We start from the raw sequence: 15316 nt of genomic DNA on the forward strand, positions 1-15316 counted from the left end.
GGCCCCCAGGGAGCTAGGGTGGGTGACCCCCACTGACTCAGAAGCTGCAGGGAGGGGGGCTCTGCTCCCTGAGCCCCAGATGGGGCAATAGCCACCTCCTCTGCTGGGGCAGAGGCTTCCTAGCGGCTGACGTGTCAACTCAAGGCTGGCCCCCAATACCCCTGACATCCCCTGCCCCTACTCACCAAACCATGCCTGCTGTTCCCCCTCCACCTCTATGGCCAGGCCAAAGTCCGCCAGCTTCACTGCAGCGCCCTTGAGCTTGGAGGCAAGCAACAGATTCTCCGGCTTCCCAGGACCAGAGAAAAGAGGGAAAGGGGGAGAGGAAAAAGCCAGAGGACAGTGAACAGATTCAGAACCTCACCTCTGCAGCTCTGGGCTTACAGGAGGAGCAGCTGAGCGACCCAGAGGCACACCGCCCACCCCCCACCCCCAGCCCCAAACACAGAACCCTGAGCTTCCCAGAGAGGGGACTACCCCACTGTAGCCCTCCACCTTCTGCAATAGGAAGACCCTTCTTCAACCTGCCAACCCCTCCTTCCCCTTCCCTCAGAGTTTGGTTCTGGGGCTGAGGTGGGGGTGGGGCAGCGGGGAAACAGCCATCACCACAATAAGGAAAAAGAAGCAAAATTTATTGTGCTTCCACTATGTGCCAGCCCCTGGGCTCAGGGTTTTGCATACATCATTCCATTTATTATCTCAACAACCCTTTGGGGTAAGCATTATTATCTCCATTATCCACAGTGGCCTTCTTACATCCCCTGAAACAGCCACGCTTGTTCCCACCTCAGGGCCTTTGCACTTCCTGCTCCCCCTGCCTGATTTGCTCTCCCTCCGTGCGTCACAGGTTTGGCTCCTTCTCATCATCCAGCTCTCACCTTCATGTCACCCCCTCCAAGAAGCCCTCCATGACTACTCTATCTAAAGGAGGAGTCCCCAGGTATCTTCTGTCTTAGCTCCTTGTTGTTACCTTCATAGATCTCATCACAATTTCTAATGTGTTTTCCCATCTGTCTATGTGCTTGTTCATTATCCGTCACCTCTGTACAATATGAGTTTCTTATGTGTTCTGTCCACCAATGTATCACCAGCACCTAAAACAGTGGGCGGCACATAGCAGGCACTTAAGTATTTATCACATGTATAAAGATGAGGAAACTGAGGTTCAGAGAGGTTAAGTGACTTGACTGAGATCACACAGCTAGTAACCGATAGAACCAGATCGAGGCATAGTCTGGCTCCAGAGCCGTGCTCTGAACCACTCTAGGCTGAGAGATGTGGGGCCTCCTATGTGCCACCTGGCCTGTGGGGCATGAAGGCTGTCATCTTCTGCTGGGTCTGGAAGACAGGAAATCCCCCTCCTCAGGGCAGAGAGGTATTAAAAGTAGGAACTTTTCGGTTAGAAAGCCCTAGCTTCTGTTCCCAGTGCTGCCACTTCTATGCTGTGGAACTTAGGCAAATTCTTTCACCTCTCTGAGCTTGAGTCTCCTCTCCAAAAAGTGGGGATAATGCTTACCTCGTGGGGTGGCATATGGATTAACTACGATAGTCCCTGTAAAGCACTTCGCAGCGGACTACAAATGCTTGATAAGTATCAGTGCTCATACTTTTTGTTTGGGGAGGAAGAGCGGGGGCTCCGAGTCCCTGGAGACAGCTAGTTTCTTCTGACCCCCTTCCCTACTGGGACTTCCGAGGAGTCCCACACCTGACCTTTCACTGCCCCAAACTAGGCAGGATGCAAACAAGTAGAGCTCCTTCTGCCCCTCGTTAAGGCCTCTTTGGTCCTCTGGGGACAGTGTTCCCAACATGTCCTGGGTCTCAGTAGCTGTCCTGCCCTGATTTGATGAATGCGCCACTAATTAATCTATCCGGAATGGCCTAAATTTGTGCTGCCTCTCCCTGTTCCTCCTCTCGTGCAGGGGCTATGGTTATAATGGGAACAGGCCCTCGGGGAAACCTGCCCTGCAGTCTGACCAGAGACTCTCTTTGCGTGCACACTTGCCTGCGGGTCTAGACTGAGACACTGGGAGCTCACCTGGGCTCAGGTGCAGAGCCACAGATGGCTCGTGACAGTCAGAGGTGAGCAGGGGTTCTGGTCAGAGCACTGCACCCCAAAGAGGGACCTGGACTGACTGCAGGATGCCCAGAGAGGGTACCCGGGATGAGGAAGGCCTGGAAATCCCATCCTGGGGGGAATGGAGGAGAACAGCCCGCAGAAGCCTGAGGAGCTGCTACAAAGCCACTCACGTGCCTCCAGGGTGCTCTGAGCTGGAGGCCTGACCTCTGTGTGGCCCCAAAGGGTAGACCTGGGGTTCACAGGCGAAGCCCCACAGTGGGAGATTGAAGGAGCATTTCCTAGTAGTTCAAGGGGCTACCCCATAAGAAGTGAGTTCATAGTCACTGAAAGTCAAAAAGCAGAGGTTTGATGGACACCTGGCAGAGTCACCTAGAAGGGTTAGGCAACCTGCAGAAGCAGGAGGTGCAGTGAGTGGCGTTTTGGTCCCAGCCCACCGGGAGCATGGGATCTGGGGTCAGAAGCCCAGGGCTCCAGCCCTAGCTCAGGCACAACTGAACTGCCTGTTCTCGGGCAAATCCCCTGCATTCTTTAGGCCTTAGTTTCCTGCTCTGCAAAATGGGGGTGGTGTTATGCAGCTACCACACACTGATGCCCTGAAGCCCAGCAGAGGAGCACCGTGAAGCATGTGCTGACCGGGCGAGGCCGTGAAGCTGGTGCCAAGCTTAGACTCCACATCTGCTTAGTCCAGTCCATCTCCTTCAAGTGGGAAGAGGGAGGACGTGGAGGGCCCCAAAGCCTGTTTTCCTACCTCACCACTCCCCTCAGAGGCCCAGAAGCAAGACTGATAACGTGTCTGTGTACCAGGCACTGTGCTGTCTCCTTTGACATCCTCAGCAACCCTGTAACGAGGTTGCTATGACAACCCCCACCATAAGGAAGCTGAGGCAGTGCAGCTAGAAAGTGGCCCAGCTGGGATTTGGACTCCACCAGAGCCAGCCTTGGTGGCCTAGCTGCCTCTCACCTGGCACAAAGCACCTGAGGCTGGGAATCGGGAAACCTGGGTCCCCAGCCCAGATGCTCCACCTCCCTGAGCCTGGTTTCCTCATCTGAAGAGTGGGGGAGACATTCCCCACCCAGCCCAATCCAGGGAAGCTAACGGGGTTCTGATAGTACCCCTGGCTCTGCAGGTGGAGGGAAGGGCAGGGGATGGAGGGGCAGGCTCCCGGTGAGCCGCACCCTCAGGTGGGTCGCTCACCTTCAAGTCCCGGTGCACCACCCCCATCTGGTGGCAGTGCAGCACGGCCTCCAGGATCTGCTGGATACAGTGACTGAAGAGAGAGAGGAAGGGGGCAGGGCGTGAGGGCCGGCCTCCCCTGGGGAGCCAGCAGGAGGGAGTGCCCTGCCCCCAGGCACCATTGCCAGGCTGCACCTGGCACTCACCTGGCATCTGCCTCACTGTAATACTCCCGGGCCACGATGTCTTCAAACAGCTCCCCGCCGGTGACGCTGCAGAGACAGGCACAGAGTCACTCACCCACAGAGGCCCCAGGTGCCACGTCTTTTGGAAAAGTCTCCAGGAAGCTAAGAGTGGGGCCCAGAGACCTCAGAACCTCTGGCCCAAAGGGAGGGGCCCCAGAAGCCACAGGGGTGCTCCCCACTACAACCCCCTTCCTGACTTCCAGCCCACCCTTCCACTGACCTCTCTCCCATCCACCCTCGGGGAGAGCCAGGCTGAGGTTAGAACTGGGGGTGAGACACTCAGAACACGTCATTATGACTCATTAGGCTCCTGGAAACCCAATGACTGGAGCTTTTTTGTTTTTTAATAGACTAGTTTTTGGGGGAGGGGGTAGCTAAATTTTTGGTGAACGTGGTGAAATTTTTTGTGAACGAATTTTTTGGTTCACATCAAAATTGAGCAGTAGGTACAGAGATTTCCTATAGCCCTACTGCACATCCCCCCACCCTGACATGCACAGACTCCCCCATTGTCTCAAGTATTGTCCTTTACCCATGAGACCGGGAGCCACTGAGACCTCTCAGTTCATGTTGGCTTTTCATTCAATTGACTGGCTTTAAAAACTTTAAATTTATTCCAAAAGGAAACTTTATATCACCACTAGAAATGGAAGACCAGCATCACTGGCCACAAATAGAAACGAAACTAAATATATGATGATGGAAGTTAAAAGTGTTTGTTGGTGTGTCAGGAAAACCAGGCTGCACTGCTCAGGTGGCAGGCCTACCGTGTTTGGGGAAACTCTGTATCAGAAGAGGTAATTCAGCCCAACCTAGGAGGCATGTGGACTCTTCAGGCCAAGAGACCCAGTGAGGTCATCCCTGCCAAGGCTGTTCCCATCCCCACTCTACATCCCAGGATGGGGCCAGACTCACAGGTCAAAGATCAGGTAATGGTGTCCCTCCTCGGAGATGCTGTCGTGGAGCCGGACTGTAGGAGGGGCCAAGGCAGCTGGTTACGCAGGACACAGAGCTTCCCACCCCCAGCCTCCCTCTCACCCCTCAAAGAGCCAACATTTCAGTTTCTCCAAAAGTCACGGAGCACAAGCCAGTTGCCAGGTGCCTTGACAAATACATATGAACAAAGGATCACTGACATCAGGCATCCCCAAAAGATGCCTGGGCTTAAAGACTAAAGACTCCTGCTTTGGTCAAAGTTTGGTCCCCTTCCCACTGCAACCTTCAGTTTCCCTGCTGGGAAGGCCAGTGTCATGGAAAGACCTGTGGCTCAAATCTCTGCCACTATGCTAGCTGTGTGAGTTTGGCCAAATTGCTATCCCTTTCTGAGCCTCTCTTTCCTTGCCTGGACAATGAGAATGAAACCCCTGGACTCGCAGCCTTCTTGTGAGAATTCCACGAGGCACACAATCGATGTTTACTCAGTGCTGGCCCTGTGCTAATGGCCCTGCTCTGCTTCCGGGTCTGAGGTGACAGCAGAGCTGGTGGAGGGGGGAATGACATTGGTCCCTCAGTTCTGGCTGCTGAGAAACTGACATCTCTTCATACCTCATTTACCAAGAACAAAGGCAGAGCTCCCAGGAGCCCAGAGCTTCCAAATTACCCCCTGAGCTTCTGGGAAAAAAAAAAGGGGGCCCAAGGCCTGGGGCTGACTCTGTGGTCAGGGTCCCACACCCTGCCAGCCAAAGACAAGTTCTCCCAGGACAAGTTCATGTCCTTCCCTGCACCACAACTTAAAAATGGCCGTGGAGGGGGGTGTGGGCTCAAAGAATTACGGTACATTGCACAATGGAAAATTACACAGCTGTTAAAATAATGCGGCAGTTACGTATCTGCTGGTGTGGAATCGTCTCTAAATTATGCTGTTTGGTGAAAAAGCAAAGAGCAAAGCAGTATGCATAGTCCTTTTCTGAAAGGATGTATTTCAGCTTGTGTACGGCATAAGTCTCTCTGGAAGGATACAGAGATGTGGGCGCTGAGGGTGCCTTGAGGAGGGGAATTGGGACAGCTGGGGTTGTGGGTCGTTGTGACTTTTCTCTGTAAGCCCCAGTGCCATCTGAATTCCTGCCATGTACGTGTATTTCTGACTCAATACCGAGCCCCCGAAAGAGCTTGTGGCCCTCACATTGGCACATAAAGTTTGGAGAAGCAGGCATTAAATACCCCAGAGTGTGTCTACAGAGAGGAGGATCAGAGATGGAGGATGAAGGGGACACAAATTTAAATAAAATGTCTTTTAAAAATCTTAAATGATATATATTTATAAATAATGACTGAAAGATGTTTTTAGTATATGTGCTGCCGAAGCGAGCACCTGAAAAATGTTTTTAAACTACCTTAAGGTAAAACTAAAAAGTAGGTAGCCTGAGAGTACATATAATATAATCCTGCTTTAATTATTTATCAACATTTTATTATAAAAAATTTCAAACAGGGCTTCCCTGGTGGCCCAGTGGTTGAGAGTCCGCCTGCCGATGCAGGGGATACGGGTTCGTGCCCCGGTCCGGGAGGATCTCACATGCCGCGGAGCGGCTGGGCCCGTGAGCCATGGCCGCTGAGCCTGCGCGTCCGGAGCCTGTGCTCCGCGATGGGAGAGGCCACAACAGTGAGAGGCCCGCGTACGCAAAAAAAAAAAAAAAATTTCAAACAGAGTCAAGTGAATACCCAAGTACCCACCACCTGGGTTCTATCATTAATGTCTTATTATACTTACTTTATTATATTTCTATCTATCCCTTCACCCTTTAACCTATTTCAATTTGTTAATGCATTTCAAAGCAAAGATAGGCTTGACTTTTGAAATGTATGTGTCTTGAACTGAGCATCCTGTATTTTCTGAGTGCAGAATCTGACAACTGTACATTGGTGCCCTGCCCAGACCCCCTTTAGTAAGATGGTGCAGCCATCCTGCAGCTGCAGTGGGTTGGCTTACCACTCACAGTTGCCCTCCTTCTCTGGAGAATAGCGCACTGCTGACGGAGCCACCTTGCCCACATGGTTACCTACAGCCTTCAGCCAATGATGGACTAATGTGGGGAGGCAGAGTCTGTGCAAAGGGCCAGTCTCCTTTCCTCAAGGAGGGACAACTCCAGATGTTTATGTTCCAGAGGCCTCCCCACTGCACCCTCCACCTGGGACCAGGTCAGAGTTAGACTTGACCTGAGGCCACGTTTCTGCTCAGTTCCCTCCCCTCACTCCATCCTGCTTCACCCCATCCCTTACAGGCTTCCCCTGGGAGCACACCCTCAGTAAACCACACGCACCTGAATCCCTGCCTCAGGCTCTGCTTCTAAGAAACCTGATCTGAGGTAATATGTTTAGATGTACTTGAGAAGGTACAGATATCAGATATTACATGGAAGCCTATATCATCAATGTTAGCTCTAGATGCTGAGGTTATAGGAGATACCTCTAAAATTATTAGTCTTCTCATTCATCTACCATAAACTTGCATTAACAGTGTATCAGGGCAAAGTTTTGAAAAACACCCTTTCCTCCAAGAGGATTCTTGGGCAGCAGACTCCTTCCTGTCTACTCTGCTCAGGTGTTTTAACTCCTCTTTCCTGAGTGTGAGAAGCTCTGAGAAGCCAAGCTACATCCAGAACCGTCTCAAAAAGAGCTTTTAGAACTGGGTCAACAGCCATTTCAGAGGAGCTCCAAGAAAACTGGGGTTCCAGATCTACCCTCTGGCCAGGAGCCTCAGCCCATTTTAGAGAAGGTCCTCAGGGCTCAGGGAAATGGACAGAATGCGGGGCCGAGGGGCGTATCCAGAGCTGCCTGTAGCTCAGATGGTGCCTTTGTGCTGATTGTAAAAGGCTGGCCCTCTGCTCAGCCAGGCGAGGGGGATATGGGCTGGATTCCGGCCTCCACCTGCGGGATGATACTGGAGTTGGCTTCAATCCCCGAGAGATGGCTGCATCACGGCTCAGAGCTCAGGAGACAGGACTCCTCATTTCAGTGCTGTTTTCACACACAAAACCTCGCCTCCCATGGATGGAAGCTGTCCTCAGGGAAAACTCAACCCAGAGCCCAAGAGAGGCAAGGATTCAAGGGCCATGGCCTATGTGACAGTCCCATCTCCTGGTGGGGAGACTGGCATGTGTGTGCTCATTGATTTATGCTGTCACTGCTTGTCAAAGAGCAAACAAATCTGTAATCTAGTTTTCATTTGTGTAGCTGGATTCGTGAACTTCTGACACTCCTGCCCTATTTCCAACAGTTACCATTGTTTTCTTTGAAACTGAAGGGTCTATTTGACCCCCTGGCCACTGCCCCGCCCCCCAACAGCACACTCCTGATAGTCACAGAAGGACTGAGAACATGGGCTCCGCAGTCAGACTCTCTGGGTTTGCCTTCCGCTCCACCTCTTAGAAGTTGTGTAACTTTGGGCAAATTACATAACCTCTCTGAGCCTCCTCTTCTAGCAGCAGCGCTAATACCACTGCACTGGACTGGTGTGGGGAGTTAATGCAGTGATGCTCGTAGAGCACTCAACACAGTGCCTGGCACTAGGAAGAACTTAATAAATGAAGACATCATCATCTTCATCACTGACTAACCTCACTTCCCTTGGCCACCCCAAATCACCTGCTAAACTCTCATGTTGTCTCCTGCTCCCTGGGGCGGCCTTTGGGGTTCAGGGGCGGGTCTGCCTCAACAGCAGGTGCTAATGGTACAGAGAATAGAGTATTGTCCTCCCCGAAGCAGGAGCTAGGAGGTAAATGCTTTGTGCGTAGCACAGCTGGACCCACCTGTGCTGAGCCAGGGACCTCCCTGACCTAGTGCCCTGTGTGTGGCTGGGCAGTGGCCATACGCAGGCAGCAGCCAGTGACCTTGGCTGGACTCACCAAGCAGCCTGAATAGGACTCAGCCTAGTTTCTCTGGGCACGGACCCACTTCTCAGGTTCTGCATCCACATCTGGACCTCTTTGCACTTCTTTGGGCAGATTCCAATCTACTTTGAACTGAGATGCTTGGAGGCTCAGGAAGCGGTACCCTCCAAGGACACTTCCAGCCCTAACAATAGCTTCAAGTTCCTCTGAGTGTCTTCCTGTTCTGGATCTCAGCTCTGCTCTCCACGTCCCTGTCCATCAGCCACCCCCACCCCCTCCCCACCATTTCTTTTTTTTTTTTTCCCTTTGGCTGCACCACATGGCTTGCGGGATCTTAGTTCCCTGACCAGGGATTGAACCTGGAACCCCTGCAGTGGAAGCAAGGAGTCCTAACCACTGGACCGCCAGGGCAATCGCCCCCATCCTCATTTCTTCCACAGAGACTAGCAGAGGCCTTGGCACATGGTGGGGCCTCGGATGCCCTTGACATCAGGTGAACAAATGGAGTAAATGACTCAGTGACGATGATGAAGATGATAGCTGCCATTTCTGAGATTTTACCACCTGCCAGGCTTGTGCTAAGTGCTTGACTTACAATATCTCACTTAACCCTCACAACAGTTCTAGAAAGTGAGTAGCATGATTATCCTCATTTCACAGAGAAGGGTACTGAGTCTGAGAGCTTCATAGCCTGCCCAAATTCAAACACCATATAAAAGGTAGAGCTGAGGGACTTCCCTGGTGGTGCAGTGGTTAAGAATCCACCTGCCAATGCAGGGGACATGGGTTCGAGCCCTGGTCCGGGAAGATCCCACATGCCACGGAGCAACGAAGTCCGTGCGCCACAACTACTGAGCCTGTGCTCTAGAGCCCGTGAGCCACAACTACTGAGCCCACGTGCTGCAACTACTGAAACCCGTGTGCCTAGAGCCCGTGCACTGCAACAAGAGAAGTCACTGCAATAAGAAGTCCGTGCACCACAACAAAGAGCGGCCCCCGCTCACCACAACTAGAGAAAGCCCGCACACAGCAACGAAGACCCAACGCAGCCAAAAATAAATAAATAAAATAAATAAATTTTTTAAAAGGCAGAGCTGGGATTTGAATCCAGGTGTGTCTGACTACAAACTCCATTCTCTAAACCACTGTGTTATATATAATGCCCCAAACTGACGACTCAAAATCTTCATGGCTCAAAGGAATGAGAATCCTATGAAGATTTAGGCAGGAGGCAAGACTCCAGGTAAGGTTGCTCTGTGGGAGGGTATAGGCTGAGAAAAAGTGGAGCAGCTTAACGATAATAAAGCACTTACGGGGGGTTGTTATTGTACTATGCTCTATGTGATCATCATAATCCTACAAGCTATGTATCATTTCCATTTTCCAGATGAGAAAATTGAGCTTCAGAGCAGTTAAACAACATGTCATGGATCACACAGCAATTAAGCAGCAAACCCAGGATTTGAGCTGCAGTCTGTCAGCCCCAGAGCCCATAACTTACTCCTCCCCTTTAGAGCTGGGAATGAGCGGGCGAAGGAGGAGGCAGCGTTGACCTGAGACAGCTGCAACTGTGTAGTGGCGCACGCGTGCGCGCACACACACACACACTCCCCGCCTCCTTCCTCCAGGACTGATGGCCTTTCTAAGCACCATGGGATTATATAGTCAGAGACCACTCATGACCCCCTCCATTGTACAGTTGGGGAGCTGGAGGCCCAGAGAGGGTAGGAGCTGCCCACGGTCATAAACAGGTCAGGGGCCAGGATCCAACCAGGGTTGCTCCCCGCCAGCCACCTTGCCACCCCTTCTCCGATTCTAGCCCTGGAACCTCTAGCTGCTGTGTGTACAGCTCTGCTCCTTTTCCCAGGCACTGGGAAAGGGGAGGTGCCTTCTGGGTATAAATAGCAGATGGAGATGCTTCTCTTCATCAGGGAAGTTAACCCTTGGGGCCCTGGACATAGAGAGATGCTTGTCTCCTGAGGGAGAAGGCTTGGTAGCTGTCAGAGCTGGAATGCTCCTTACAGAGCACCTAGACCTTGTTCCTCAAGTGTGGTTGTAAGCCAGCAGCTGTGGCATCACCTTGCAGTATGTTAGGAATGCAAAACCTCAGGCCCCATCCAGACCCACTCAACCAGAATCTACCTTTTAACAAGATGCCCAGCTGGTCCAGACAGTCCCCTCCTTGTGAAGATGGGAGAAGTGGCTCAGAGAGGGTAGTGCTCCTACCCAAAGTCACACAGCCGTTCCCTGACAGAACTATATCTAGGCTCTGCACTCCCTCCCCTCCATGACTCAGAACGCTGCCAGGCTGGGACGCAGCCCCCCAGTTGTGCAGGGGTGGGGGAGGGGAGGTCAGGTAGCGATGTGCTCTTTCAGCGCCATCCTGCCCGCCCTGGGCTCAGCCGCTCCATGCAGCCTGCGTTCAGTCCACCCTGGGCAGGAGCCGCGTTGGGCTGGCCTCAGAGAGGCTGGCGCTGCAGGTCTATGCAGGTGGGCAGGGCCACGGAGCCAGGCTGATTCAGCGTGGGGGTAGGTTTGGGGAGTGGGCTGCACCGGTCAAGGCCAAGCTTGGCCTATTTTCGTCTCTCTCAGAGCTTGGGGAGTTTTCCTGAAACAGCTTTTCTGAAGGAGGCTGCTGGCAGCGTGGGCTGGGAGGAAGGGCCCCTTCTTCACCTTCCCCCCCCCCAACCAAGCTGCTCTCCGAGGAGTGCGGAAACCAAGACACACCCTTTCCCACCTCTATCGCCTCAGTCCCCGAGAAGAGAGCAGCTACCAGCTCCCCTCAACAAACACCTACCAGGGCAGGCAGGGGAGCTGGGCCAGGCCCCACCTGTACCCCTCACCCATCCCCCATGCTCACCAATGTTGGGGTGCTTCAGCAGGCGGCAGATGCGGGCTTCACGCTCCAGCTTCTGGTGGTCTGAAACACAGATGCCCAGGTGAGTCCAGGTGAGAGAGGAGCCTCCACCCATCCCATCTCTCCCTCCTCACAGCCTCCACCTCCCAGGGCAGCACCTGGGCCCCGGGCAAGCTCGCCTGCCTTTTGGGCAGAGCCTCTGTGTCCTCCAGGAAGGCAGTGGGCTGCAGCGAAAGGGAGGGAGGCTGGGTTTGCAGTGACGCAGAAGTCCCTTCCCCTCCCTTGGCTTTCAGGGCTCTCAAACGAGGGGCATCTCTTTCCTGTATCAGAGCCAAGCTCCAGGCAGCCTGGAACATCCCCACTCGCACAACAGGCTCCAGCTGCCCCTCCTCCAGCCCTGCCCCTCACACTACACCCCAGACGGACTGAACTGCTGAACTTCACCTCTCCAGGCACGCGCTGCTCAGCCCTCCCACTCTGGAGCCTTCGCACACGCGGTTCTCTCAGCTTGGAAAGCTCCCTCTCGGCCTCCCACCTGTTCCTCACCGGCTGTCATTCACTCCTACCCATCCTTCGATGTCGCCCTTTCCTGGCAGCCTGCCCTGACTACCAGCTGGTAGGGGCTCCTCCTCTGTGCTCTCGGGGCCCCTGGACAGCACGTCCCATTCTGTCTCAGGGAGATCGCTGTCCTTGAGGACGAGGACTTGGTCTCTGTTGTGCCTGTGGCATCTACCCAAATGCCTGGCCCATAGTAGGTGCTCAAGGAATAACTGAATGAAAGAACAAACGACTGAATGAACGAAACTTTCTAAGGGAGTGGGAATTCTCTGCAGGAGAAGGGCCATATTAATTCACAGAAGCCGCCTCCCGTGAGAGGAGTTGGGACCAGGGACACAGAGAGCCCCAAAGAATCTGCAGGTAGAACTTGGCCATGGCAGCCTCAGGGCTTACTCAGAGATCTCCCACCTGCTTCTCAGGACGTTTGTCCAAATCCCCTGGATTTCCCTGCCCACCTGGGAGAGAGGCCTCGCTTGGGGTCTGCACCTGTGGTCCCTGATACTGAGGCTGCTGAGAGCAAGCACACCCCTGACCCCACTCAGTCCTCCCAACAGCCCTGGGCTGTGGGCATCACTGTCCCCATTTTAAGCGTTTTGCAATTTCCTTTTTGGTGCTTTTCTCCAATTTGGTATTTAATGCCTTAATTTTAAAAAACAAAACAGTATATAAAAGGAGCCAGTCGCAAATGTAGACTATGTAAGCCCTCATGACAGTCCTCTGAGGATGGCGCTACCACTGTGCTGGCTTTACAGAGGAGGGAACAGAGGTTCAGAGACATTAAGTATCTGGCCCAAGGCCACACTGTGGTGAGCAGTGGCCGCACGCTTTGTACTCAGGCAGTCAGGCTCCAGGCGTAAGTCAGGGAGTTCCCTGGTGGCCTGGTGGTTAGGATTCCGGGCCTTCACTGCCGTGGCCCAGGTTCAGTCCCTGGTCAGAGAACTGAGATCCCGCAAGCCGAGTGTCACGGCAAAAAACAAAACAAAACAACAACAAAAAACAACCCGGTGCTGTCCCATTTTCCACACCCTGACTCATCACCACCTCCTCCACCTGCCCCCTATTCCCGAATGGGAAAATTGAGGCCCAGAGGAGCGAACTCACACAGACACTCAGAAGCGGAGCCAGGACTAGAACCCCTGTCTCTGAATGGCCCCTCCAAAGCAGGTGGGCACCAGGGAGGATGATGAGGATGGAGAAAGTCCCAGCCCTGTCTCCAGGCAGCCAGCTTCCCTCTCCCCTTCCCCCTCCATTAGAGGAATCACCAGCCGTCCTCCAAGGGCTGCAGAAACCAAGATCAATACTAACATGTGGCTTTTCCATCAGCAAAGCAATTAAGACCAATCCTTCTTCCATAGAGTGGAAGCTCCACTCCCCAGCTAAAGGCGGCTACAGGCTAGGGAAGGGGAGGCTGGTCCAGGCTTAGGGGTATCCCCCGTTTCCTCTTCCCTCTCTGCATCCTTCCATATCCTCCAGGGCGGGGGCAGGAAAGCTGATTCCCAGGCAAAGGAGGGGGATCCCCATCCAGGGCTGGTCAAGGTCCATCCCTGAGCTGAGGAAGGCTGGACCCTCCCCAGCTCCAAACCCTGCCCCCCACCCACCCATCCCCAGCAGAACCAGAAACCAGGCAGCTCAAAGTGGGGCCTATCAGTGGGGGCTGGGGGCCTCCTGACCTAGGCTACACATTCAAGGGATAAAGGATCTAAATCCAGAATTCTGATGTTTTTCTCCACGCGAGGTCACCCAGGAGCAGAGGTACACTGACAGGATTGAAAGAAGAAAACGTTCGTCACACAGTTCAAATGTGTGCCTGGGGACTTCCCTGGTGGCTCAGTGGTTAAGGATCCGCCTGCCAAAACAGGGGACACGGGTTCGAGCCATGGCCTGGGAAGATCCCACATGCTGTGGAGCAGCTAAGTCCGTGCGCCACAACTACTGAGCCTGTGCTCTGGAGCCCGCGAGCCACAACTACTGAAGCCCACGAGCCTAGAGCCCGTGCTCTGCAGCAAGAGGAGCCACTGCAATGAGAAGCCCGCGCACCGCATCGAAGAGTAGCCCCCGCTCACCGCAACTAGAGAAAGTCCGCGCACAGCAACGAAGACCCAACGCAGCCAAAAATAAATAAATAAATAAATTTAGTTTTAAAAAAAAGAAAATGTGCCTGGTTACCAGACCTCACTGCTGGAAAGGCTAGGAACTAATTCTTTTTATAAATCTTGTAATCATCTTGTGCATAGTACAATTACACTGCATTGCAAATTTCAGCGCTAAAATCATTAATTTGTTGAATGTAAACATGTACTTTATACAATAACTTTTGTAACTCTGAAATGTTTTCATTTTCTAATATGTAGGGAACCTCAAGAAACGTAGGGACTGAGTTCCTCTTGACCTCTGAGGCCTTGCTCCATTAGGCAGATGGAGAAACTGAGGCCCAGTGCTAAAGGAGCAGTCTCTTTATCAAAATCAAGGTGGTCATCAAGGTGATCAAGCCTTATTACAACTCAGAGCTCTGAGAAACTACTCCTGAACACTCCCCCCAACCCCCAGCCAATAGTCCTGGGCAGCCACAGACCTCTTATTAAAATATAAATTAGATACTGACTTCAAACTTGCCGACAGCTTCCTAATGTACTTATAATACAATCCAAACTCCTCACCACATCCAGGAAGACTGCTGGGTGCTGGGTCCGACCTCATCTTGGCCTTGAAGCTCCAGCCACACTGGCCTCCTTTGCGGCCTCAGGCACTGCAAGCCCCTTCCCACCTCAGGGCCTTTGCACCTGATGCGCCCTCTGCCTGGAACACTCTTCTCCTGGGTCTTCTCATGGCTGCCTTCTTTTCAGGCAGGTCCCAGCACAATGTCACCTCCTCAGAGAGCTTCCCCGGCTGCCTTTTCTGAATGTCCCTCCAGCCCCATCACTTCCCCATTACCCTGTCTTATTTTCTTTGTAATACTCATTGCTACCTGAAATTACCCAGCTTACTTGTGTGTTTAATGTTCTTTTCAGTCTCCCTCCTGTAGAAAACAGGTGCAATGAGAGCAAGACCTTGTCTGTTGGTCTCTGCCTTGTTCCCAGGGCCTAGAGCCACACAGCAGCTTGTCCAAGTTCCCATAGCCAAGAAGTGGCAGAGCTGGGATTTCAACCCACGTTGATAATTACTGTACTATATTGCCTCCCATTCTCATAATTGATAAATTAATCCATCCAGCTCAGTAGAGGCCCATGACGGTGAGGGGTCTGAGAGAAGCTAGTCTGCAGCCTCCTGCCTGGGTACCAGGAAGACTTGCTCCCAATGCCCATTATGATAAACGCTTTGTGAATCTTCTCCTTCTGTCCCTTGGGGCAGGCCTGGGGGCAAGATATTGGGGTTAAGGGGGCCAGCCCTGCCCAGAGCTCGGCAGGCAGCAGGTGGGTGGAAACTCTGGGGAGAGGTTCCTGGGGCCAGACAGTACCAGCAGGGCAGAGCGGGGGAAAGCAGAGCCCCGGGAAGTGCAGTCAGGCAGCCTGAGGGCTCTGCCTGCAGAGGGGGTGGGCTCTAGCAGGCAGATGGGCAGCGGGATTCTGGCTAGAGGCA

The 15316-nt window shown here is 53.1% G+C and overlaps 1 protein-coding gene across 1 annotated transcript in view; it reads right to left on the bottom strand.

Moving 5' to 3' along the window:
• The window catches only part of CAMK2A (calcium/calmodulin dependent protein kinase II alpha), a gene marked incomplete at both ends in the record, with an annotated part of 62184 nt that overhangs the window by 26508 nt on the left and 20360 nt on the right, over positions 1 to 15316 (bottom strand). The window contains 5 exons of the mRNA XM_079917266.1: positions 186 to 288; positions 3273 to 3345; positions 3458 to 3523; positions 4412 to 4466; positions 11186 to 11245. Coding sequence (XP_079773392.1) covers positions 186 to 288; positions 3273 to 3345; positions 3458 to 3523; positions 4412 to 4466; positions 11186 to 11245 — 357 coding nt within the window. The remainder of the gene's footprint in view (positions 1 to 185; positions 289 to 3272; positions 3346 to 3457; positions 3524 to 4411; positions 4467 to 11185; positions 11246 to 15316) is intronic.

Source organism: Stenella coeruleoalba (assembly GCF_951394435.1).
Source record: "Stenella coeruleoalba genome assembly, chromosome: 3".
Taxonomy (NCBI): domain Eukaryota; kingdom Metazoa; phylum Chordata; class Mammalia; order Artiodactyla; family Delphinidae; genus Stenella; species Stenella coeruleoalba.